The 24,119-nt window shown below is 45.6% G+C and overlaps 2 protein-coding genes across 2 annotated transcripts in view; one reads left to right on the top strand and one right to left on the bottom strand.

Moving 5' to 3' along the window:
* Positions 1–24,119, top strand: part of ppid (peptidylprolyl isomerase D) — a 314,679-nt gene that overhangs the window by 88,407 nt on the left and 202,153 nt on the right. The gene's annotated exons all lie outside the window — the stretch shown is intronic.
* On the bottom strand, positions 7,869–18,837 carry tmem144b (transmembrane protein 144b). Its single transcript, XM_060063733.1, has 11 exons — positions 18,592–18,837; positions 18,161–18,283; positions 17,793–17,892; positions 17,275–17,355; positions 16,451–16,567; positions 15,938–16,120; positions 15,512–15,630; positions 14,658–14,777; positions 14,273–14,370; positions 11,001–11,054; positions 7,869–8,530 (listed from the first exon to the last, which is right to left on the bottom strand). Exons 1-11 carry the CDS (start codon positions 18,752–18,754, stop codon positions 8,447–8,449), a joined length of 1,242 nt encoding a protein of 413 aa, XP_059919716.1. The 5' UTR covers positions 18,755–18,837; the 3' UTR covers positions 7,869–8,446.

The following is a 24,119-nucleotide window of genomic DNA, read 5'->3' as shown; positions in this document are numbered from 1 at the left end:
AATTCAGAAGCTGACGATAGCGCTCTTAAACTCATGCAGAAAGAGACAGAGTTGCTGGAAGGATATATGCTAATGAAGCCTTAGATCACATGGTGTCCATTCAGTATGAGACTACTGGGGTGTTAGGAAGGCTTCTTCAAAAGTCCCTCTGTCATTGGTTAACCAGACATCCTCATCTCTCCTCTCTCATCTGCTCTCATCCCCTGTCCTCTTCTCTTCCTGTCCTCTCTTCTCTCCTCTGTCCTCCACTCTCTCCTCTCGACTCAGTATCAGAACCAGTTCTGTTACCTCGGCATGCTTCACGGACTACTATTCATCAATTAAGAAACATCCTCTCCTCTCTCATCCTCTCCATTCAGTCTAACCCTAACCTCCTCTGGAGGATAATATTAAATACTCTCCTCAAACTAATACCATTCATACTAATATATTAAATACTATCCTCACACTAATACTATTCATGCTAATATATTAAATACTATCCTCATATTAATGCTAGTCATACAAATGTATGAAATACTATCCTTACACTAATACTATTCATACTAATGTATGAAATACTATCCTCACACTAATACTAATCATACTAATGTATTAAATACTATCCTCACACTAATACTAATGTATGAAATACTATCCTCACACTTATACTATTCATACCTGTTCTGTGAAGGTTCAGCCAACACACTTTTAGTGACGGAGCAACTGGCAATGCATTGCCATGGAGATAATGGTTCGTTAAAGGATGTAGCTTCAAACAGTAGAGCTCCATCAGAGTTAGCCAGCTGGCCGTCACTAATCCTCACCTTCACCTTCTCCCACACAACATCTAAACATCACCAAAAATCTCCACTTACTGGAGAGTTCCTCCTCCTATATCCTCTCCTCCGCCTCCCCCTCCATCCCCACCTCCACCTCCATCTCTCCTCTTCTATTCTCCACCTGCTCATCATTCTCTATTTACATTATTCATATATTTAAATCGAGCTCAAAGGAGAATAGATTCCGCACTTCACAGGTCCGAGACTAATGACCAGGACATGTTAAGAATGCAATGTGCGGTTCAAACATACGTACAAGTAACCATGACGACAATCAAACGCACAGCCAATGTTGCAACATGATCGGTCATCCTGCGTCTAGACTCTTTGTACAGCACAGAGGAACAAGGTGATTAAGAGTATCTGGACCTGGGGACCAGAGACCAGAGACTAGAGAGACCAGAGACCAGAGAGACCAGAGACCAGGGGGACCAGAGACAAGAAACCAGGGGGACCAGAGACCAGAGAGACCAGAGAGACCAGAGACCTGGGGGACCAGAGACCAGGGGGGGCAGAGACCAGAGAGACCAGAGAGACCAGAGACCTGGGGGACCAGGGACCAGAGACCAGGGGGGCCAGAGACCAGAGAGACCAGAGACCTGGGGGACCAGAGACCTGGGGGACCCGGGACCAGAGACAAGAAACCAGGGGGGCCAGAGACCAGAGACCTGGGGGACCAGGGACCAGAGACCAGGGGGACCAGAGACCAGGGGGACCAGAGAGACCAGGGGGACCAGAGAGACCAGAGACCAGGGGGACCAGAGACAAGAGACCAGAGACCAGGGGGACCAGAGACCAGAGAGACCAGAGACCAGGGGGGGCAGAGACCAGAGAGACCAGAGAGACCAGAGACCTGGGGGACCAGGGACCAGAGACCAGGGGGGCCAGAGACCAGAGAGACCAGAGACCTGGGGGACCAGAGACCAGAGACCTGGGGGACCCGGGACCAGAGACAAGAAACCAGGGGGGCCAGAGACCAGAGACCTGGGGGACCAGGGACCAGAGACCAGGGGGACCAGAGACCAGGGGGACCAGAGAGACCAGGGGGACCAGAGAGACCAGAGACCAGGGGGACCAGAGACAAGAGACCAGAGACCAGGGGGACCAGAGACCAGAGAGACCAGAGACCAGGGGGACCAGAGACCAGGGACCAGAGACCAGGGACCAGAGACCAGAGGGACCAGAGACCAGGGGGACCAGAAACCAGGGGGACCAGAGGCCAGAGACAACGGAGCAGAGACCAGAGACCTGGAAGGGAGTGATTCAGTCACATGGGATTAGTGGGTAGAGGGGGAGACTTGCTCTGATGACATATAGTATTTTGCTATCAAAAATTCTGCAAATAAATCCTCGGCGTCTGACTAACGCCTTGCTCGGGATTTCAGAAATATTTACCCCATCTTATAAAAGTTCAAAGACATGTGTTTCTGTAGTTACTTAAAATATTGATATATACATATGTGTAGGCCTTCCCCATTTTATGATGACTTATTTAGTTTGTTTAGTGGAAGCTGTTGGAGATACCCAAGTTACGCACAAGGAGTTAACCCTCCCAGCCCTCCTCCGAGGGAGACTAGAGGTGTTCAGATGAGAAGGGCTGTTCTCATGCAGTGGTCGATCACTATGGATACAAGGTTGGCATGGAAACATCCACAAACACCTGTGTGTGGGGAGGGATGACCTGATGCTCACATGAGTGATTTCATCGCGTCATTAGAGCCTTTTAGGGAGACGAAGGCGCCACTGCGGTTCCAGAACGATCTCTCCTGCACGAGCTGGGGAGCCTTACTTACCCCAACTGAGGCCTGGAGGCCGGGTTACAACACCACCGGTTTACGACATCTCATTCTCTTACCGTTTATCTTTAACCCGTACATCTCTAATGCTATCCTACGGTCATCTGTTATTTTAGGACCAGGCAGAATAACAGAACAGAAACATGGTACAGGTAGTGGTCAGGTACGTGGTAGAGATACAGGTTGGATACATGTTACAGGCACAGGTCAGGTGATACACTGATACAAAATCGATAACAACAACAATGCCGCCATTTTCTTTATTTTTTGTAACCTACAATAAATAAAGCAGGCTTCCAGTCAATGGAAAAATGGCTTCTCCCCACCGGCGATTGTTGTTGTTTACGATTTTCTATCAGTTCTCACCACACAACGACGTCTCATCTTTGCTCCTTGAATGTCGATATGTAATGGTATGGAGTTATTGAAACTTACTACGTGTAAAAAAGACTAGAAATTGAATGTTTATTTTTCATTGAATGTTTACATAAAGTTGCACTGGGTGCCTTTAAAATGCTTACCAATCGGAGACATTGTACCCGAATCTAAAGAACCAATCACAAGCCTGCGCGTTCTCTCCCCTCTGTGTACGAGCCTGAGCCGGCCTGAGCGCGTTCACGGAGGGCAAAGAAAGCGTTGTTATCATAGTAGTTCATGACAGTGGACTAGACCTAGTGAGCCTACAACGTTAACACGATGGAAGAAAAAAAACAGAAGTTACCACTGCCACTGTTACTTGCCCCGGTTCATCCTTTTAAAAAGGCAAGAAAAGGAAAGACAGAAAATGAAAAGGCAGCAACAAAAATATTGGATTCGCTTTTCAGCGATGGCGACAGCTGAGGGAGTTGAATGGCCTGAAAAGTGACGCAATGGTTGCCGTTGAAGTAAGCCGTAAGCAGCATTAGGGCTCGTGCACGGCTCTGTGCCGAGGGGTTGGGGCAGGGAGTCCTGAAGGGTGGGGGAGGAGTTAAACGGAACTCCGAAGAGAAGCTAATTTCAAATCATGCTAGCTCTCTCACATCGTACAGTATAGCTTTAAGGCACCGACGGAGGAAAAAAAACAACTCTGCTTTACCACAGGCAGAACGCGCAAGGAGAGAGAGTGAGAGGGGGAGGGGAGGAGAGAGGGAGTGAGAGGGGGAGGGCAGGGGGAGAGACAGCGAGGCACCGCAGGAGAAAAAAACCGAAAAGCAGAGCACAAGCACAGCGACAGGGAGGCGGAGAGAGCGAAAAACGAAAAAAAAAAAAACGGCTCCCAAATAGGATCTTAAAACGGCTCCCATCGTAGAGCCGGTTCCAATCGTTCACGTCAAAGAGCCGGCTCTTTGAGCCGGATCGTTCGCGACCGACACATCACTAATGTGCATTTGTTTTCAAAGAAGCCGGCGAATACGTGGAGCCATGTCCGAAGAAAATGTTCATTAAGTGTAGGCAAGGTTATACATTTTTAAAATGGTGTATTTGTATTGCAATAAACATAAAGCCATCCTTTTTTATAGTTGACGGGGAGAATTTATATCCTAGATTATAATTGTTTTATCTTAGGTTGAACAGAACAATCAGTGTGAGAGTGTTGGCCAACATAATAATCTAAATAAACAAGAACCTGGATTCGGGGATTCAGTCTGTATCAGGGGGACGAGACAGACGAACAGCAAAACACCAATGGAAACAAAGGTGTTTATATGGTTGCAACCAAGCAAGCTAGAAACATACAGGGCTCACAACAAAACGGTCGAGAAAACAATTTTTACAGGGCTCACAACAAAATGGTTTGATCAAACACATGTGTACAGAGACTATCAACATCAAGAATACCACGAGGACAAAGTTCACCCAAGGGTACTTTCAATTTCAAAAGCAACACGGCCAAGTCGGAGTCTGATTTGCAGTCTTCTTTTTCTTTCAGTTCACGCTATTCCTGAAAAGCTTGCCCAACGTTTACTCGTGACTGGCCTCTCTGTCGGTCAGTCTCCCTTTTCTCTTCTTCTGTTCCTCCGACATTGGGTTTCTCTGTCTCTTTTTAGTCGGCTGATCTATGATGAATGTAACAATCCCTTAGTTACTTGTGTTTATATCGAGCCGGTTCCGTGTTTGGGGGTCTGTGCCGTAAAGCAATTCGTTACTTCGCGAGACCCGAGACTCCCGCGAGAGTGGGCGGCGGGTCGCCGGCAGAAACATATTCCTTTTCTCCGCCAAGATGCGCAAGGGGGAGTTGAAACAACGAACAATCGAACAAAAATGTATAATGGAACCATCGCAATGACTCCTAGCCTGTTATATTAAGGTAAATCAAGCCAAAAAAGTTGTATAGTTCCCCTTTCACTCGTGTCTGATCTCTTTTCTGGTCCATTCTTCTTTTGTTCCACCGACAGGCGCCTCTTGGGTTCCTTATCAGTCGATTGATCCATGATGAATGCAACAATTGCCTCGCAACTGGCTGTTTATATCTAGCCGGTGCCATGTTTGGGTGCGTGTCTGTGCCGTAAAGCATTTTCGAAACTACAATCTGACTACATTTTCGAGGATACTTCCGCTGCGTCACATCCGGAATGTCCCGGTCCGAGCAGATCAAGTTGCATATGCGCTTTTTCACTGTAGAGGCGACATGTGAAAATGACACACCCACCAATCGACCCAGAAATGGATGCAGAACCATCAGCATAACTCTCAACCTGCATACTTAATGTAATTTTGGCTAAAAAAGTTGCATAGTGGGCCTTTAAAAAGTGCTGTTAGAAATACACTAAATATTATGGAAATCAACACAAAGCACACTAACTACATATTTGAAAAGTGCTATTTTAAGCCATTTAAGGTTTTTAGAGGTAATTTAGATAATATTTCAAATGCATTGAAGTACATAATGTTGTCAGAGTATATTGCAAATTTAAAATGACAATTTGATATTTACATTTGAAGTGTGTTACTAGTTCACTAGATTTGACGCATCTAACGCACCTTGAACATATTCCAAGTGTTTTTAAAGGTTTGTTTAAGCCTTATCCAAGTGTATGTGAATTATACAAATACTACATCCTAATTGTCATGTTAGGTTGAATTTGGTCTCTTAACATCTCACTTTGAATATGTTGCTTCTACATCAGAAATGTCTTTCAGGTGGAACCCAAGCGCAGACAACGGATGTTGAATCAAACCAGAGGTTTATTGTAGTGGGGGCGAGAGCAGGAAGGAACAACAGGAGATGGACAGGCAAGGATGGATTCCAGGGAGCTAGGCAGGCAGATGAGCATACGGGGTGGAAGGCAGGCAGGCACGGGGTTGGTGATCCTGGGGAGAGGACAACAGAGATTTAACACGTAAAAAACACAAAGAGTGTCTTATCATCCAAACATTCACTAGTGCCGAGACTGGTCCCTACCACTGTAGTTGAAACAACGATCTGGCGACGAGTGGCTGTAGAACCGGGGTTTAAGTGGAGCAGAGATAATGACTGGAGATTGATGACAGGTGTGCAAGTCCGACAGGTGTAGAGCTGGGGAAAACGAGGAAACACCTTGCCCAAGGGGGGGAGGCAGAGCTGAGCATCTACTGGTACGGTCACGGCCCTACCAGTAGGCCTTCCCTCCACTCAATTGGCGCCTCCAGGCGACCCACCAGGTCTATCAGGGGGCTCCTCATTGACATCCTGACCGAAAGTCACTTTATCTGAAATATGATATTAAATATCAGTTAAGTACACTTTCAAGAAGTATACGGAAATCCTACTTCAAATATAACAGCTGTAGTATACTTATTTTCAGTATACTATAGTTGAGCTTAATGACATCCTGGCAGAAATAAACTTCAAAAAAGATCGGTGAGGTATACTTTTAAGAAGTATACTGAAATCATAATTCAAATATTACAGTGGTTGTATACTTAATTTCAGTATATTACAGTTGAGCTTGATGACATTCTGGCAGAAATACACTTTATCTGAAATATATTGTAAATAAACTTTGAAAAATATCAGTTAAGTATACTTTTAAGATGTATAATGAAACAACACTTTAAGTACATTAGCATTGGAATATTTATTTCAAGTACAACTACATTGAACTTAAATAGATCTCAAAAGTCTACCTAAAATATACTTAACAGTATATTTCTGAAAAATTTACATGAATTATGTACTTCGGAAATATATTTTGTATATACTTCATTTTCAGCAGGGCAGGTAGAACTAGAGGTCAGGTAGAGGTAGAAGCCAGGTAGAGGTCAAGGTCAGGTAGAGGAGGACATGCAGGAGGAGGACAAGAGAATAATGAACTAGTTCCAGAACTCTCCTGGTCCCCCAAGGAGCCACTGCAGACAGAAGCTAATGATGAGGAAACAACATTGTCTTCCGCTCACATTAACTCGCACCCAGCCCCCATGAGGGTGAATCAGCCACAACAAAACACTCTTATAAAGGCAGACGGAAATTATGAATTAGTCGCAGGATTTGGCTCCAAAGTGAAACTCGGAGAAATAAACTAAACTCCTTAGAAGACCCTGTGGACCATCTCAATTTCTTGCCTCGTGGAAGCCTTCAGGTTACGCAGCAAAGCGTTGGGTGACGGATGAGGAGAAGCGAGCGAGACATTGTCTTTAAGACAAGCACAGGAGCACCATTGTACGGGGAGACCAACTCATTCAGTTGAAACTCCTCACTCGTAACCCCACACTCCCCCCCCCCCCCCTCTCCACCAGGGCTTCAGGTCTTTCATCAGTATCAGAATCACTTTTATTATTGTACAAGTACACACGATTAAGATGATTATGCGTGGTATCTCAACACACAGCCAAAACAATACAATGAAAAGTAAATATATATATTGAAAAATATATAAAATAAGTAAAAATAAGAAAAAGTTAAAATAAGTAAATATAATGAACAGAAATAAGGAACAAATGTAAAGTGGTCGAGTGGTCACTGATTGTCGAGCCAAATACAGTGCAGTGCAAAGATGTTGCAATTACAGTAAATATGTATATAAATTGTCATCGTGTGTGGGGTTGGTTTGTGGGTAGTGGATTCCCCCAGGAGCCTGACTGCTTTGGGGAAAAAAACTGTTCCTCATCCTCTGGGTTTTAGCCCCGAGGCTTCGGTAGCGTTTTCCAGACGGCAGCAGCTCAATCAGAGCTGCGGCCCCCTGGCGGTTCTGGAGCCCCCCGCCGTGGAGCCTGCTCTGAGGTGGCCTCCGAGGGCTGCTGGCGCTACACTGAACCCCTCCAGAATCTTTGTACTGCAACATTTTATCAGAGCGAGGGGAGCAGTGGGTGATGCTGAAAAAACGAGCCAGACGGAAGTGTACAAACAAACAATATTTTAATAACAGGAACCGATGGGAGACTGCGTCTCCTGCGATCATTTGTGTTTGACAGCCAGGTCAGGACGGCCTGACACGACCTACATCTACAGGAAGAGCAGCCAGCAGGTTAGCAACAGTCACCCGGCAGCTTAGCAACAGTCACCCGGCAGCTTAGCAACAGTCACCCGGCAGTTTAGCAACAGTCACCCAGCAGCTTAACAACCGTCACCCGGCAGGTTAGCAACAGTCACCCGGCAGCTTAACAACAGTCACCTAGCAGGTTAGCAACAGTCACCCGGCAGCTTAACAACAGTCATCCGGCAGCTTAGCAACAGTCACCTGGGAGTCTAGCAACAGTCCCCCAGCAGTTTAGCAACAGTCACCCAGCAGTTTAGCAACAGTCACCAGGCTGTTTAGCAACAGTCAACCACCAGCTTATTATTGTCACCTAGCACCCCGCCGGACTGGGACCAGGGGGGCGAGCCCTGCGGCCCCGGGCCCCTCCGCCCTACTGGCGGGATGGGTTCTGCCGTCAGATCTTGGAGACGGCGGTCAGCAGGGAACCCGCTAGAACCACGGCAGAGGCCAGGGCGAGGACCAGGATGTTGGCTGGACCCTGTGGGGAGGAGGGGGGAGGAGGTCAGATCCAGGCTACAGGGTGACTATCAGCACTTCATCCACACTGGGTCCCGGTCTGGCCTGGGTCAGGGTCCTGTGAGGGGGGCTGATCCAGGGACACTGAATCTGGCTTTTGGGGTTGGAGAGGAACAAGCTTAAGACTCCCTGATGGGCTTCATCTCCACAGTGGTGGGCTTCATCTCCACAGCAAAAGACGAGACCTTCTGAGACACTGCAGCGCTGCATGTGGAGGTAGAGCAGGACGTTTTACAGATGGTTCCTTCAGGACTGATGAACTGATCCAACAGTACGATGCTTATAGCCAGGGGTAAATATATATTTAACTTCAGTCTAAATGTTTTCACTTGCCAGATCCAAGCTGCAGACCAATATAACCCTGGAGAAAATAAGCCCCATATCACCAACACCATGACGATCAGTGAAGAACGATTAATATAGATAAAAGAACAGATCAATGGGTCTTCCTTGTTTAGCCCAGAGACAGATTGGTCTGGTTAATGTTGGAGTTCCCCAACGATATATTACCAAAGTACAAAATTTGTTTGATAGGGGAAAGCTGTATTAAGCACTGACAAAAAGCCACACAAACATTTAGATATAAGGGCTCAGGGCTACAACATGCATCGTGAACTTAACCACACACACACACACACACACACACACACACACACACACACACACACACACACACACACACACACACACACACACACACACACACACACACACACACGGGGTCAGCAGTGTTCATAACCCAACAATAATATATACTGGAGAACGGAGAGCTACACCTCAACATGATGAACTACACATGGGTGTGTGTACTGCCCTGCCCTTCTGTTCCCAAGAAGAGACGACAGGTGCATAAAGTTAGAGGTGGATTGCAATCATCTCAGCTTTGAATGGCATCAATGAGGCGAGAAGCCAATAACACGCGACTTCAGCTCAATACCATCCAATCAAACGCATGGCTGCTTCCCACCTTTGGCTGAGTCCCCGCATCTTGTCCCGTCGCTGACGCACTGATAAGAGTATCGCTTCCTGAAGGTTCATCTCTTCCTCAGCGTTGAAACGACATTTAACCCTCTATGGTACGCATTATGATCCCAATGGCAAAAAAAATGTTTGCATGGTTTTTCTAGCTTAAAATGGACTCTTATAACAAAATCAACAAAGTTTTTTAAAAAATATTTTTTTATTTAAGTTTTATAAATGTGTTGCCTCAAGGCAACTCTGTACCATCGTGGTACAAAAAATTAACTGGTTAAGCCATGTTTAACATTGCAAAAATTTTAATTTCATCATGAACAATGTGCTACACATTAAAAACTGATTAGGACATTAACAAATCATGCCCATACAAGCACAAACACTCCATTAGAATGGAAAACATAATGGCTATGTTACCTCCATCCACGTGCTTACCTTCCTGAGGACTGTCTACTCTTAAAGTCTCCTCATCACCATCTTCAACCTCCTCCTCACTCTCTCCCTGCAGGGGTTCTACCACCACTTCTTCCTCAGCATCACTATTTATCTCACCATCCTCATCCTCACTGTCATCTGGTGGCAAAGCAACCTGTGCCTTGTATGTCTTTGCCCTCCCATAAAATACACTCGGATTCATTCCCTGTATTAAAACATTTATTTTAAGTGAATGAAACATTTCACTAATACATTTTTAAATAATATATACATGGGTTATTTAATATAATTCATTTAAATCATCTTTCATCTTCCATTCTTTCTTACAGATTTCCTGTACTTTTTACTTGAACCATTATGGCCAGCAGGGTCAAAAATGATTCCGTAACGATACAGTGTTGCCTCAGGGCAACATACCCTTTTTTCGTTATTTACTAAATAATGAATGTTTATAGTTTTCCTGAAATGGTTGAAAATACTTCTCTACTCAGCAGTGAATTATGTTCAGATTTCTTTGAGGGGGTTGGATTAGTGAAAAATGGTGAAAAACACACTTTCAGACAGGAGAAATATGACTATCTGACATGTGGCCGCATGGGCAGTAAGAGAACTCAAAATCTCTTCCTGTAGAGCATGTGACCACCAATCTGCATTTTCATTGGTTTCTCAAGGGTTAGGAGATTCTTAAGGTGGTATAGACCACCTTTAAAAATGCCTCCTTTTTTTCTTACAAGGTCAAAAAGTCAATGTTGCCTCAAGGCAACACCTTACCATAGAGGGAAGGTTTTCCAATTATTTGATGCTGGTCGTCAAGAACAATTTAATTCAACCAGAGATACGCATCTAGTGAGTGTGATGGGTCGACGCCTCGCTGCATTTATGCATCTGATTATGGGCCTCTGATATAGCCCTGCAGCATGGCTTTAAAGCAACACTTCCACCCAGGAAGTTCTTCTCAGGGGAAACAGATGTGATGAGCTACTGGAGACACAGGCAACAGAATGAAACCAAGAAGTCCTCACCGTCACCTCCTTGAAGACCAAGGACCCCCAGAGGGCAGCGACTAGACCGTACCCCTGAGGACAGGAAGACACCAACGGTAAATATCTCCTTCATATGCCATGTTTCCTCTTCAAAATGCTCCTCTTTTTTTGCTGTGTGAAAGGTTTGCACACGAATGCCATATTATTTGTATGTATAAATGCGGCTTCTCTTGAAGGTTTTAAAAACTTTTTGAGTTTAAACAAAGTTTATTATATCTCTCCACTTACACTATCCTATATTTTCTACTTGGGTTTGTTTGTAGAATGATTGAAATGTCAATCTCAAGTGCAATGCAAATTGCGACCTCCCTCACACATACAAAGTAAATTATTCATCTGGCAATTTTTATTTGCGGAGTATATGGCTGTTTGTGATGTTTTGCTAAGAAGATGGCTGTTTATGGGGGTTTACCCTAACTACTTGTCTTGCTGGTTATATTTATATTGATTTGCTCTTAAAAAAAAGAATAAACATTTTGAATCCGTGTATGGTTCGTTCTTTGAATATTCCGATTTAAAACAAAATCAGAAAAACCAAATAACAGTCGTTCTTTGGTTTTTCTGATTTGGTTTTGAAACGGAAAAAGGGCAAAAGGAATAAATAAATAAACGGCATTTCATTTGTGTTTGTGTTTTGTTTGTTGGTTTTTTAAGCCCGAAACAGAAAAACAAAAATAGATACATTTGTAGGCTACACCAGAAGGCAGAACGCAGCGAGCGAAGAAAAAAGAGCCTACCACCTAAACCAGCAATAGACTGTCCAATTATATATTTAGCCTTAGTTATGGCCGCACTTTTTTTTATTTTATTCGTGAGCTATTTGACAATGGAAAGACACCCCCGACGAGATCATTAGTGCTCCGTTATGACGGTGAGGAGGTTCTGTGTGGAGCACAACCTTCGAAGAAGAAATCTAGTTTATTTTTTCTTCTATGTAGCCTATTGTACAACATGTCATTTATATGTATTTTAATGTTTTATGACCAGCTAGGTTTCTTAGTAAACAGCCACCTGGAATATCATGGCGATCTTCTCCACGGTCATATCGTCCACTCGCAGACTAAGTCGCCGGCTCCCACGGAAAACAATAAAGCTGGCCATTCTAGAATGCGAGACTCAATGGAAAGTTTGAAACGTCTTTATATGTATTTTTTTAAAACCACGTGCCCTTTTTCCCGGCATTCATTATGGTTTTATCTAAATATCACACAAACAAAACAAGCAACTGGATTATTCAGTATTCCCGTTTTGATTTAAAAAACAGAAAAATGCAGTTTATTTGTTTATTCCTTTTGCCCTTTTTCCGTTTCAAAACCAAAAAACGACTGTTATTTGGTTTTCCTGATTTTGTTTTAAATCGGAATATTCAAAGAACGAACCATGCACGGATAATTTTGGCTAAGAAAGGTGTTATCTGAAACCTTATTCTCTTTTGGGTTCCATTGTGACTATTATTGATGAGAAATTAAACTGGAAATCTCACGTAAAACATATACACTCGAAGTTGTCAAGAAGTATTGCAGTATTATATAAAGCTAAACAGGTTCTGGATCATAAGTCGTTACAAATCCTCTATTGTTCACTGGTTTCACCTTATTTAAGTTACTGTGTAGAGGTTTGGGGCAATAATTACAAAAGTACATTACATTCACTTTTCATTCTGCAGAAAAGAGCAATACGGACCATTTTCAATGTTGGGTATAGGGATCATTCAAACTCATTATTCATGCAGTCAAGAATACTCAAATTACCAGATCTGGTTGAATTTCAAACAGCACAGTTAATGTTTAAAGCAAAAAATAACAAACTACCGGCAAATATTCAAAAAATGTTCACACAAAGAGAAGGGAGTTATTTTTTACGGGGATTGTTTAATTTTAAAATGAAAAAGGTGCGTACAACCAGAAAAAGTTTTTGTATTTCTGTCTGTGGAGTAAAATTGTGGAATGGGTTTAAAGAAGAGCTCAAACAATGTCCTAACTTAAAACTATTCAAAACAAGGTTAAAGGAAGTGATTCTCACAGGGTACAAGGATGAAGGTGTTTGATTTTCATTGGGTGTTAATTGTTTAGTTATTTATTTAGTTTGTTATTTATTCTTTATTTTTTTGTATTTATTTTCTCTCTGAATGAAAAATATTGTTTGGATACAAAAACTTAACAGTGAGATAATATCTATATATTTTCATGAATGTTTTTTTTTTTCCATGAATGTTTTTTTTAATTAATTAATTTATTATTATTTATTTTTTTTGACAAATGTGTAAGAAATTATAGTATATATCTGATATGAACATATAAGTTACACATTTTATTTAAAAAAAAAAAAAAAAAAAAAGAAAGATAAAGAGGAAAAAATAAATAAATAATAATAATAATAATAATATATATGTTTGGATACGTTACGGAATAATATATATATATCTAATATATATATATATATATACATATATATTTATTAATAAATGAAAATGTTAATGATTATTATGACTAAGGAATGTTAATTTCAATGAATGACAGAGAAGGGATGGGATTAAATAAGTGTAAACTTCTTCCCTCCCCTTTTCGAACATGTTACAATTATCAAGTATTTATCATTTATGTATCGAATTATGCTTTCCATTTTGTTTAACATCAATAATTTGTGTATGATATATATTTTTTGTTTTCTTTTACATGTTCGAAATAAATTTAAATCAAATCAAATCAAATCAGTTTGTGTAGTGCTACACTTTGTGTGTTCTCTGCTTTCCATCTTAATTTTGGAGTAAAGAAGTGTATGCAGGGTTTAAAGGGGAAGGTTTTCTTTCTCATCTCCAACCTTTACTTCCGCGTAGATTAGCTTTACCAGCCTATCCACCATTGAGTCGTTAATTTTTTTTTCTCCGTTCTCTTTTAAAGATCAGATGAGGTGGGCCCCATACATATCTTCGCCTTGGGCAAAGATATGTATGGGCCCATTTTAAGCAAATCCGGATTGAGCAAATCCACTGGCCAATATCCACTGCCATCATAAGTCCACCAGAGGCTAGTCCTGGATGCTAGCTACAGCAAGCGTACTCAAAGCACTAAGGATGGGGACTTGATGCTATCCACAGCTAGCGTACCCACAGCACTAAGGATGGGAAATGGATGCTGGCTACAGCTAGCGTACTCACAGCACTAAGGACGGGGAATGGATGCTAGCTACAGCTAGCGTACTCACAGCACTAAGGATTGGAAATGGATGCTAGCTACAGCTAGCGTACTCACAGCACTGAGGATGGGGAAGGTAACGACGGCACTCAGGAAGCTGCTGGCCAGGAACCAGCAGAAGGTGCCCAGGGTCCACATGACGCCACACAGCAGGGCTGGGGACGGTTCACCAGGGCATTAGGGAGACTTAAATAAAGGGTTATCTTTGGTCCAAAGCTTTTTCCATGTTCTCATTAAACCGACATCTTCAATAAAGTGCTATCTGGAGTTTAAAGGGAATCCCATTCCTCAACACCATCATTAGGATATGGTGACTTCACAAAATGAAGGAATCTAAAGAACTGTTATTACTGAGCAGTCGGGACCATCAGAGAGAGACCTGGTAAGAGTTAAGGTGTTGTGTTAAGACAAGAGCTACGTTAAGGTTTAAGTTCAGTGTCACCTGGTAGGACCAGGGAGGGCAGGACGTGCGGTCGGTTGCGTTTCACGATGCAGTAGATGAGGAAGTAGACGGTGCTGGTGAGGAAGACCCCGGAACACTGAGCATAGACGTAGTCCACGTCTAACACACACACACACACACACACAGACAGAGAGACACACACAGACAGAGAGAGAGACAGAGACAGAGACAGAGACAGAGACAGAGAGAGAGAGAGAGAGAGAGAAAATCGGTAGGTGAGCAGCCATCAGAGACCGGAGAGGAAACCCAGGAGGCAGTAGACCCCAGGTCGTCTGAAGCCACCAGGCCTGCTGTTCTTTACAGAGGGTCTGGCTGCTGATCTCATCGCTGCAGGGTTCCTCACCAGGCCTCTTCCTCAGACCTTCCCCTCAGAGGAACACCAACGTATTCCCTCAGATCAAACCCTGCATGTTTTAACGCAGTACGAGATCAAAGGGTCCGGGTGACATTTCACAGGGGGACTTAATACGAGAGCGTGCCGGCCAGATTAAAGTTATTTGGTCAAAGGGATCCCGTGCCATGAATAATAAACATTGATTTCCCGAGCTCTCATCGTTTGATGGCCGAGGGTTACGGCTGGATGACATCAGACGACCTCACCAGGAGGGGCGTGTCTCACCAGGAGGGGCGTGTCTCACCAGGCGGGGCATGTCTCACCGTGCTCGGGGCCGTGTCTCACCGTGCTCGGGGCCGTGTCTCACCGTGCTGGGGGGCGTGTCTCACCGTGCTGGGGGGCGTGTCTCACCGTGCTGGGGGGCGTGTCTCACCGTGCTGGGGGGCGTGTCTCACCGTGCTGGGGGGCGTGTCTCACCGTGCTTGGGGGCGTGTCTCACCGTGCGTGCTGGCGCCGTGGTAGGCGGAGCCGTTGAGCAGCGCGTGCTCCTTGATGTAGAGGACGGGGACGAAGGAGGAGCCGTAGAGAAGGCCGGACGCCACCGCCAGCAGAAAGCCTCTGGGGGGGGTGGGGGGGAGAGCTGAAGGTACAGTCTACTCGAGGGGTGAGGGCTGGAGGTACAGTCTACTGGGGGGGGGGGGGTACAGTCTACTGAGGAGGGGGGGGGGGGGGGAAGAGGGGGTACAGTCTACTGGGGGGGAGAGAGGTACAGTCTACTGGGGGGGGGGGGGGGGGGGGAAGAGGGGGTACAGTCTACTGGGGGGGAGAGAGGTACAGTCTACTGGGGGGGGGGGGGGGGGTACAGTCTGCTGGTCTGGTCCCTCTGGGTGGGTGCATCAGGTCATGACTGATGGGGTCATCTTACATGAGTCTCCTGATCTCTGGTCGGACCGCCTTCAGCCCCGTCCGGGCGTCAGCAGACCCCCTCCCAGAGCAGTACCCCTGTGGAACAGGGACCACAACACACCCCATGTTAGGCCACTGGACCAGGTACACCACTGGACCAGTACAACCCACTGGACCAGTACAACCCACTGGACCTAAGGTACTGGATCATTGAACATGTAGTGGACTCACCCGGGGGGAGGTAGTGGACTCACCCGGGGGGGAGGTAGTTGACTCACCCGGGGGGAGGTAGTGGACTCACCCTGGGGGAGGATAGTGGACTCACCCTGGGGGAGGATAGTGGACTCACCCGGGGGGGAGGTAGTCGACTCACCCCGAGGGGGGGGAGGTAGTGGATTCACCCGGGGGGGGAGGTAGTGGACTCACCCGGGGGGGGAGGTAGTGGACTCACCCGGGGGGGGAGGTAGTGGACTCACCCCGAGAGGGGGAGGTAGTGGATTCACCCCGGGGGGGGGGAAGGGAGTGGACTCACCCCGGGGAGGGGATGGGGGGGGAAGGTAGTGGACTCACCCCGTTAGTCGGTAGTAGGGGACTGGAATCGGCGCTCTCCGTGGCCACGTTGGTTTTCACAAAGAAGAAGATGACCCCGCTGGAACAGAGAGCGGGGTCAGGAGAAACATCTCATCACTCAACCACGGTTGAACCTCCTGGCTCACCTCCTCCCACAGCGTCCTGCACCCTCCACCTCCACCCTATTACCTCCCCACCTCCCCCCTACTACCTCCCCTCCACCCTCCACCTCCACCATCCTACCTCACCTCCACCCTATTACCTCCCCTCCACCCTCCACCTCCACCATCCTACCTCACCTCCACCCTATTACCTCACCACCTCCCCCCTACTACCTCCCCTCCACCCTCCACCTCCACCATCCTACCTCACCTCCACCCTATTACCTCACCACCTCCCCCCTACTACTTCACCTCCACCCTCCACCTCCACCATCCTACCTCACCTCCACCCTATTACCTCACCACCTCCCCCCTACTACTTCACCACCTCCCCCCTACTACTTCACCACCTCCCCCCTACTACTTCACCACCTCCCCCCTACTACTTCACCTCCACCCTCCTACCTCCACCCTCGACCATCCTACCTCACCACCTCTACCCTCCTACTTAACCTCCATCCTCACCTTCCACCCTAGGCTTAGCGAGCTAAGTTAGCATGCCTGTAGCGTCCAGGCCTAGCGAGCTAGGTTAGTATGCATGTAGCGTCCAGGCCTAGCGAGCTAGGTTAGCATGCCCGCAGCGTCCAGGCCTAGCGAGCTAGGTTAGCATGGCGGCAGCTCCTACCTGACCAGACAGAGTCCGGCTCCGCAGTAGTTGAGCAGCGGCCTGGAGACCTCCTCAGGAGAGACCCCGAACCAGCCGAACCTGAGCACAGGGGAGCAGCGTCACACACAGACCAGTGCACCAGCTGGTTAACACAGAGCAGTGGACCAGTGGGACCAGTAGACTCACCTGGAGCTGGTTAACACAGAGCAGTGGACCAGTGGGACCAGTAGACTCACCTGGAGCTGGTTAACACAGAGCAGTGGACCAGTGGGACCAGTAGACTCACCTGGAGCTGGTTAACACAGAGCAGTGGACCAGTAGGACCAGTAGACTCACCTGGAGCTGGTTAACACAGAGCAGTGGACCAGTGGGGCCAGTAGACTCACCTGGAGCTGGTTAACACAGAGCAGTGGACCAGTGGGGCCAGTAGACTCACCTGGAGCTGGTTAACACAGAGCAGTGGACCAGTGGGGCCAGTAGACTCACCTGGAGCTGGTTAACACAGAGCAGTGGACAAGTGGGACCAGTAGACTCACCTGGAGCTGGCCCAGCCCATCAACAGGCTGCTGGAACCAGAGAGGAGGACACACAGACCCAGACCGACGGCCTCCACCGTGGGGACCACCGCCATGTTACCTACACACACACACGCACACACACACAGCTGGGTCACACCACCACCTCCACCGTGGGGAGTACCTCCACCCTGGGGACCACTGCCATGTTACCCACACACACACACACACACACACACACACACACACACACACACACACACACACACACACACACACACACACACACACACACACACACACACACACACACACACACACACACACACACACACGCGCACACACCGCCATGTCACACACACCTACACACAGGAGATAAAGGTGCGTACCTGTGGCCCAGGCCACGCCCCCCAGTAGGGCGAGGGGCGGGGCCGGCGGTGACCCCAGCAGCAGGTCGCCCAGCTTTGCGGTCGACCACACGGCCGCGCACATCACCCACTGGAAGAACATCCCTGGAACACAAGCCCCCCCCCCCGTCACTGGGAGACAAGCCCCCCCCCCCCATCACTGGGAGACAAGCCCCCCCATGCACTATATAGGTCCTTAACAGTGCATTATAAGGGTCCTTAACAGTGCACTATAAGGGTCCTTAACAGTGCACTATAAGGGTCCTTAACAGTGCACTATAAGGGTCCTTAACAGTGCACTATAAGGGTCCATAACAGGGCACTGTATGGGATGAGTGATGCATATGAACAACTCATTGAGCAGGACACGCCTCCCTACTCCTAGCCGGTAGTAGAGGTCAGAGGTCACCCACCGTCGCGGGGGTCGGCCCTCCTCATGGGCACCAGGTAGCTCCCGTACAGCAGCACGGCCAGGCTGAGGGAGAGGAAGCCGTACACCAGCTCCCTGCTGCCGGAGGAGGAGGAGGAGGAGGAGGAGGAGGAGGAGGAGGAGGAGACCGGAGACTGAGCTGTCATCCTGCTGGCTGGAGACCCCGTCCTGCTGTCAGTCACTCTAGGACAGGAGGACGGCCAGGCAGCTATTTATAGAGCAGCAGCCCTGCAGAGAAAAACAGGAGTACAGGGTGAGACGCTGGATCACAGCGGCTCAGGTAACAAGCATGATTAGCAGTTAGACTCAAAGCTCAAGGTTAGGATGGAGAGAGATAGAGACACGTCTAGGAGCTGGTGTAGAGAGATGGAACAATAGAGAGATGGAGATGAAGAGAAACAGAAATACAGACATAGTGGGATGGATTAAAAGAGATGGATGGATGGAGTAAGAGATGGAGATGAAGACAAACAGAAATACAGATATAGTGGGATGGATTAAGAGAGATAGAGTAAGAGATGGAGATGAGTAAAGTTGAGTCTAATGTACAGAGCCTGCTCTGTTCCGCTGTGGGGAGACACAAAATGCCCTGCTTGTATTATATGACCATCCTATCATACAGGGAATTATCTTTTGGCAATACAGCTATTTTGAATTGAAAGGGAGATAGATATAAAAGAGACAGAGACAGAGACAGAGACAGAGACAGACAGACACTGCCCCAAACCAGAGAAGGCCTACAGTAGCTCCTAGATCCTCAGTTCGTCTCAGACCTGGGCCCTGACAGAGACCCTTATAGGGTCACTGTAGTGATGATATAGAATAATGATTTAGAACCCAGCCTCCACGACGTTCCACCTCGACGCTGTAAACAAAAAATCATGCCTACCTCAGCATTAACATGAAGACCACAGGAGACCTCAACGCTGAGGGACCTGAGAGAAGAGGCTACGAGGGGCTTTCTTACCAGAACCAGAAACATGTAACGAGACCTCCAAGCTCAGCGCTGGATGAGACTCTCTGATAGAACCCACTGGCTGGAGGCGGGGAGGTCTGGGCACACTCACTAACCAGGACTTATTTAAATGGCACAAACATCAAATTAAAACTCAACATGCAGAGTTCTGCAAATCAATCCCAGGAGTCCAAAGAAAACACCAAATAATGCATGCAGAGCAGAATTAGGACGAAATCCAGATTAAGAAGAGGCTAAACTTTAAAAAGGATGTTGCTGTCAAGGAAAGAGACAGCAACACATTCCACAACAAGACCCTCACCCGCAGAGTAAGACCCAGAGAAGAGTCCTCTAGGCAAAATGGTCCTGGGAGTCTGTCCAACGCACAACATCAAGCAAAACCAAATGATACGAACAAAGTGAGACACAGACAGACAGACAGACAGCAGTGATGGGATGTCCCCAGTATGGGAACACTTTGATCTCATTTCTCCTGACAAGGTAAGTATTTATTCATCTTGTTTGTTTATTATGATAGCCTATTTTATCCTCAACAAGGTAGAATTTAATTTGGATTAGTCTCCATGTTTTTTTTGTTTCATTCAATATACTCATTCTTCACCATATTTTTCATACAATTTGATTTGATTCCAAAGGTCAAGTGTTTGTTATGTTCCAAGGAGTTGGGATACAACAACAACAACACCTCATCTATGCTGAGATCTTTTCATGCCCGGCATGGAAATACTCCACTGGAGGTGACCCAGCCAAGGTGAATCCAATGAACAAATATATACATCCTACTATAGTAACTAGGGCCCGACCGATATATTCCTTTTTGAGTGCCAGTGCCGATGCCGATTATTTTCAGAGAAAAATTACGATTACGATTAAATCGGGCCGATTAAAAGCAAAACAAAAAAAAGCATATAAAACGTAGTTTTTGATACCTTAAATATACTTTAAACACTTTTGACGAATATGTGAATTGAATGCAGAACCTTTGAGTGTTTTAGAATACATTTACAGTCAAAAATGAGTGTAATGGAAAATGTAAAATAAATAACTAACTCCCAATGTGCTCCGCTCGTGAGCAGTGACTAACACGTGCGTGCTGAGCAGTATGGTCTCACCGTTAGAGTCTACAGTATAACAAATTAACATGGCCTGGGACCTAAAGAAAAACAGGCACAACATGCTCAAACAACGCGTCTTGTGTACATTGGTGAGGTGAGCGCGCAGCTGCCTGAGCGAGCGTGCTTTCATGTTGTACGGTAAAATTCAATCTCCTCTTTTTTACTCCAGCTAAAGTTGTTGGTTAGCAAGGCGAGTAGGAGCGCAATCTGCAGGATACTAAGCGCAATAAAAAAAAAAAAAAAAAAGAATCGGTTGTAATCTGCGTCTTTTTGGCAGATGTTGATTATTTAACATAATGTAACATTATGTAACATACTCTTCCATTTGTTACCATATTTGTTTATCAACCACGATGATAATGAAATGGACAGAACTGATACAGTATTCACAAAGCTTCTGTTGTTTTCTTCCAGTGACCTAAAGCAGGAGCTGGATGAGGCCTGGGTCTCTATGATTGTGGGAGACACACAGCCTTTCAGCATAGCGGAGGATCAGGGATTTAGGGAGTTTGAGGCAAAATTGGATCCAACCTATGTAATCCCAACAAGGAAGGTGTGTTTGGTAAAAAAGTACGAAGGTAGTTTTACATATAAAAAACGAACCACTATTTTCTTCTTTTCCATTAGGCTGTGAAGGCTATGGTCCAGGCAAGATATGAGGAAGAAAAGCAGAAGGCCAAACTTCAATTACAGGACGTAACTGCAGTTAGTTTGACCTCCGACATGTAGACATCCATTAACATGGATGCCTACCTGGCTTTAACTTGCCATAACATTGATGACAACACGCAGTGGCGGCGCCAGAGATTTTTTCTGGAGGTGCTATGGGGGTACTCGGCGTTTTACTGAGGGTGCTATGAAATTAGGGTGATAGCATACGAGTCTCATTTTTGAGACTCGTTTGCTCTCTAACGGGTCTTTGGGGTACATAAAAAGCGCCATTCAAATCGATCGTATTATATTGTCATTAGGCTACTTCTGATGGACGCGCACAAAGCCGCGTTCATCTCCGACGGTCAAAATGGATGCAGCATGTTATAGATAACGTAATCCCAAATACTTCACTTACTTCAGTGTGTGGATTAAAGTTTGCGCCAGATGACTACCAGGTCACCACTACCATGAGCGACAAATTAAACTAAACATACCAAGTTCAATACACTTCTAACTAAAGACGGCAGATTAGAATGTCAGATAGAATTAACTTAAACAGGCAAAGAGTCAGAAATGCTTTCAAAAAGAGTATATTATTTTAGGTCACAATCAAAACATGAATGAAACCAAACAGTAGGTACTCAAAACCACAATAATAAGAGAATTGACCGATCGCCAGGATTACTGTTATCCTAGGCCTACTACTCATTGAACAATCACGTTCACGCACGCAACGTGTCTGTGTCGTGCTACGTGAACAATCTGATTATTTCAATCTGTTATTTTCTTTTGTGATTAAAATATTATTTTATCACACAATACATTTTATTAAGAACTCAGAATGAAATTAAATAACAATAATAAATAAACCATTATTTTCTTGGGGGTGCTATGGGGGTGCTATGGCCAAGCACCCCCTAGCCCCCCCCTGGCGCCGCCACTGCGCTTAGGTCAACTCTACTAGGAGTAGTGTATTACCCAGGGAAACGCACTGCTGTGAATTTGGCAAGTGTGGAAACCTCACTTGCGGAGGAATGGGGGATAATATCAAAGGTAACTTGTTGGTGCAGCCGACATGTTTGTGGCAAGGCACTACGGCTGCGCCATGCCGTCTGTGTGGCTCACATTTTAAATCTCATTGTGAAGAAGTCCCTTGATTGACCCCTGTGCTGTTCGCAATTCGCATAAAAGGCAAGGAGGCTGGGGGGGTATTTCCGGAGCAGCACAACTGCCAAAGTTGGTTCACTGACATTATTTTCATACCTGTTAATGCATTATTTGTTTATTATTACTCCATTTGTCACAATAACTATCATTTTTGTTTTTTTGCTTGCACTGATTCAGGAGCAGATGGGGAAGCCTAAACTAAAGCTTATCCAGGAGGTGGAAACCAGATGGAACAGCACCTTCCAAATGCTCCAGAGACTGGTAGACGAAAGAGAACCTGTGGGGGCAGCTTTGGGTGGCTTGGTCAGTGGTGACATCCCTGTATTGACTTCCGAGGAATACACCAACGTCATCGGGTGTCTGTCCATTTTACTCCATTCCACAAAGCCACTGTGGAGCTTTCAGAGGAGAAAAGAGTGTCCGGCTCAAAGGTCATTCCGCTGCTCAAAATGATTGAGAAGATGCTCAAAGAAGAAGCAATGAGGAGCTCTAATCCACTGGCTAGAGTGCTGGGAGATTACCTCATGAAGCTTCTCACAGAGCGCTAGCATTATGTCACTTCCTACATTACTTGACCCAAGATTCAAGACAATAGGTTTCTTCAGTCAAATCAAGGCTGATGAAGCAGTGAGATGACTCACATCGGAGTGTGCCAATGGCATAAAGGAAACAAACCAAAATCCCCAATCATCTCCAGCAGCTTCATCATCAACTTCATCACATAATGTTGTTGAAAGACCTGGTCATTTTTTTTTCTCCTTAAGTTAAGTCCATTTAGATTCATTATGAACCTCACTTACATTATCTCTTTATGCTTCTCAGGAAACAAGCTGTGGAGTCATCTAGATGCCACAGTGATGGCATCCAGAATGACGCACAATGTGACGGCCGATGCCACAGTGGAAGTTCAGCGGTATCTGTCAGAGCCAAATATTGGGAGGACCGATGAACCGCTTCTCTATTGGGAGAGGCAGAAGTGCATTTACCCCAACCTCTCTAAGCTTGCAATTGGGTACTTGTGCACCCCGCCCTCATCTGTTCCCTGTGAGAGAGTGTTCTCCAAAGCAGGAGAAGTAATTTCCAAGAAGAAGTATCGGCAAGATCCAAGTACAGTTCAACGAATATTGTTCTTAAATAAAAACTAGGACTGGGCAAGTTAACGCGTCAATTATGCGTAAACGCAATATATATTTTTATTTTTTACTTTGATTTTTGAAAGGTTTTGCCCACAGAATTTCGACATTCATATCAGATTTTTTTTGTTTTCAGTTCCACTTACGTTACATTCAACTACACGTCTTGCAGTAAGTGACTGCCTGATTACAATTGCAGCAAGTGCATTTAAAAAATAATTTTAAATGTGTGATTAATTGCGAGTTAAATCACCAATACTACGATTAAAACATTTAATCTTTGGCCAGCCCTAATACAAACCAATACAAAAATCCATATCAGTTGCACAAGCACATATACCACCCTCTGCGATGTTCACAAGCACATTCAACTTCATATCATCTTCATGATGATATGATCAGCACAACAGCCTTCCTTCTTAAAACACAGTAGCACTTTAAAACAACAATTGTCCTGTCAATGTCG

Source organism: Gadus macrocephalus, chromosome 10 (genome assembly GCF_031168955.1).
Source record: "Gadus macrocephalus chromosome 10, ASM3116895v1".
NCBI lineage: Eukaryota > Metazoa > Chordata > Actinopteri > Gadiformes > Gadidae > Gadus > Gadus macrocephalus.
Note: the sequence above shows the minus strand (reverse complement) of the source record. Positions and strands in the feature narration are given on the sequence as shown.

What these genes read in the sequence shown, in the direction of transcription:
- tmem144b (XM_060063733.1), bottom strand. Translation starts at nt 18,754, where the DNA reads ATGACAGCTCAGTCTCCGGTCTCCTCCTCCTCCTCCTCCTCCTCCTCC. An exon ending in CCCCCCATCCCCTCCCCGGG is followed by an intron (nt 16,121 to 16,450) that starts GTGAGTCCACTC and finishes TCAATGATCCAG; the next exon opens with TACCTTAGGTCCAGTGGGTT. An exon ending in CCTTCCCCATCCTCAGTGCT is followed by an intron (nt 11,055 to 14,272) that starts GTGAGTACGCTA and finishes TCCTGTCCTCAG; the next exon opens with GGGTACGGTCTAGTCGCTGC.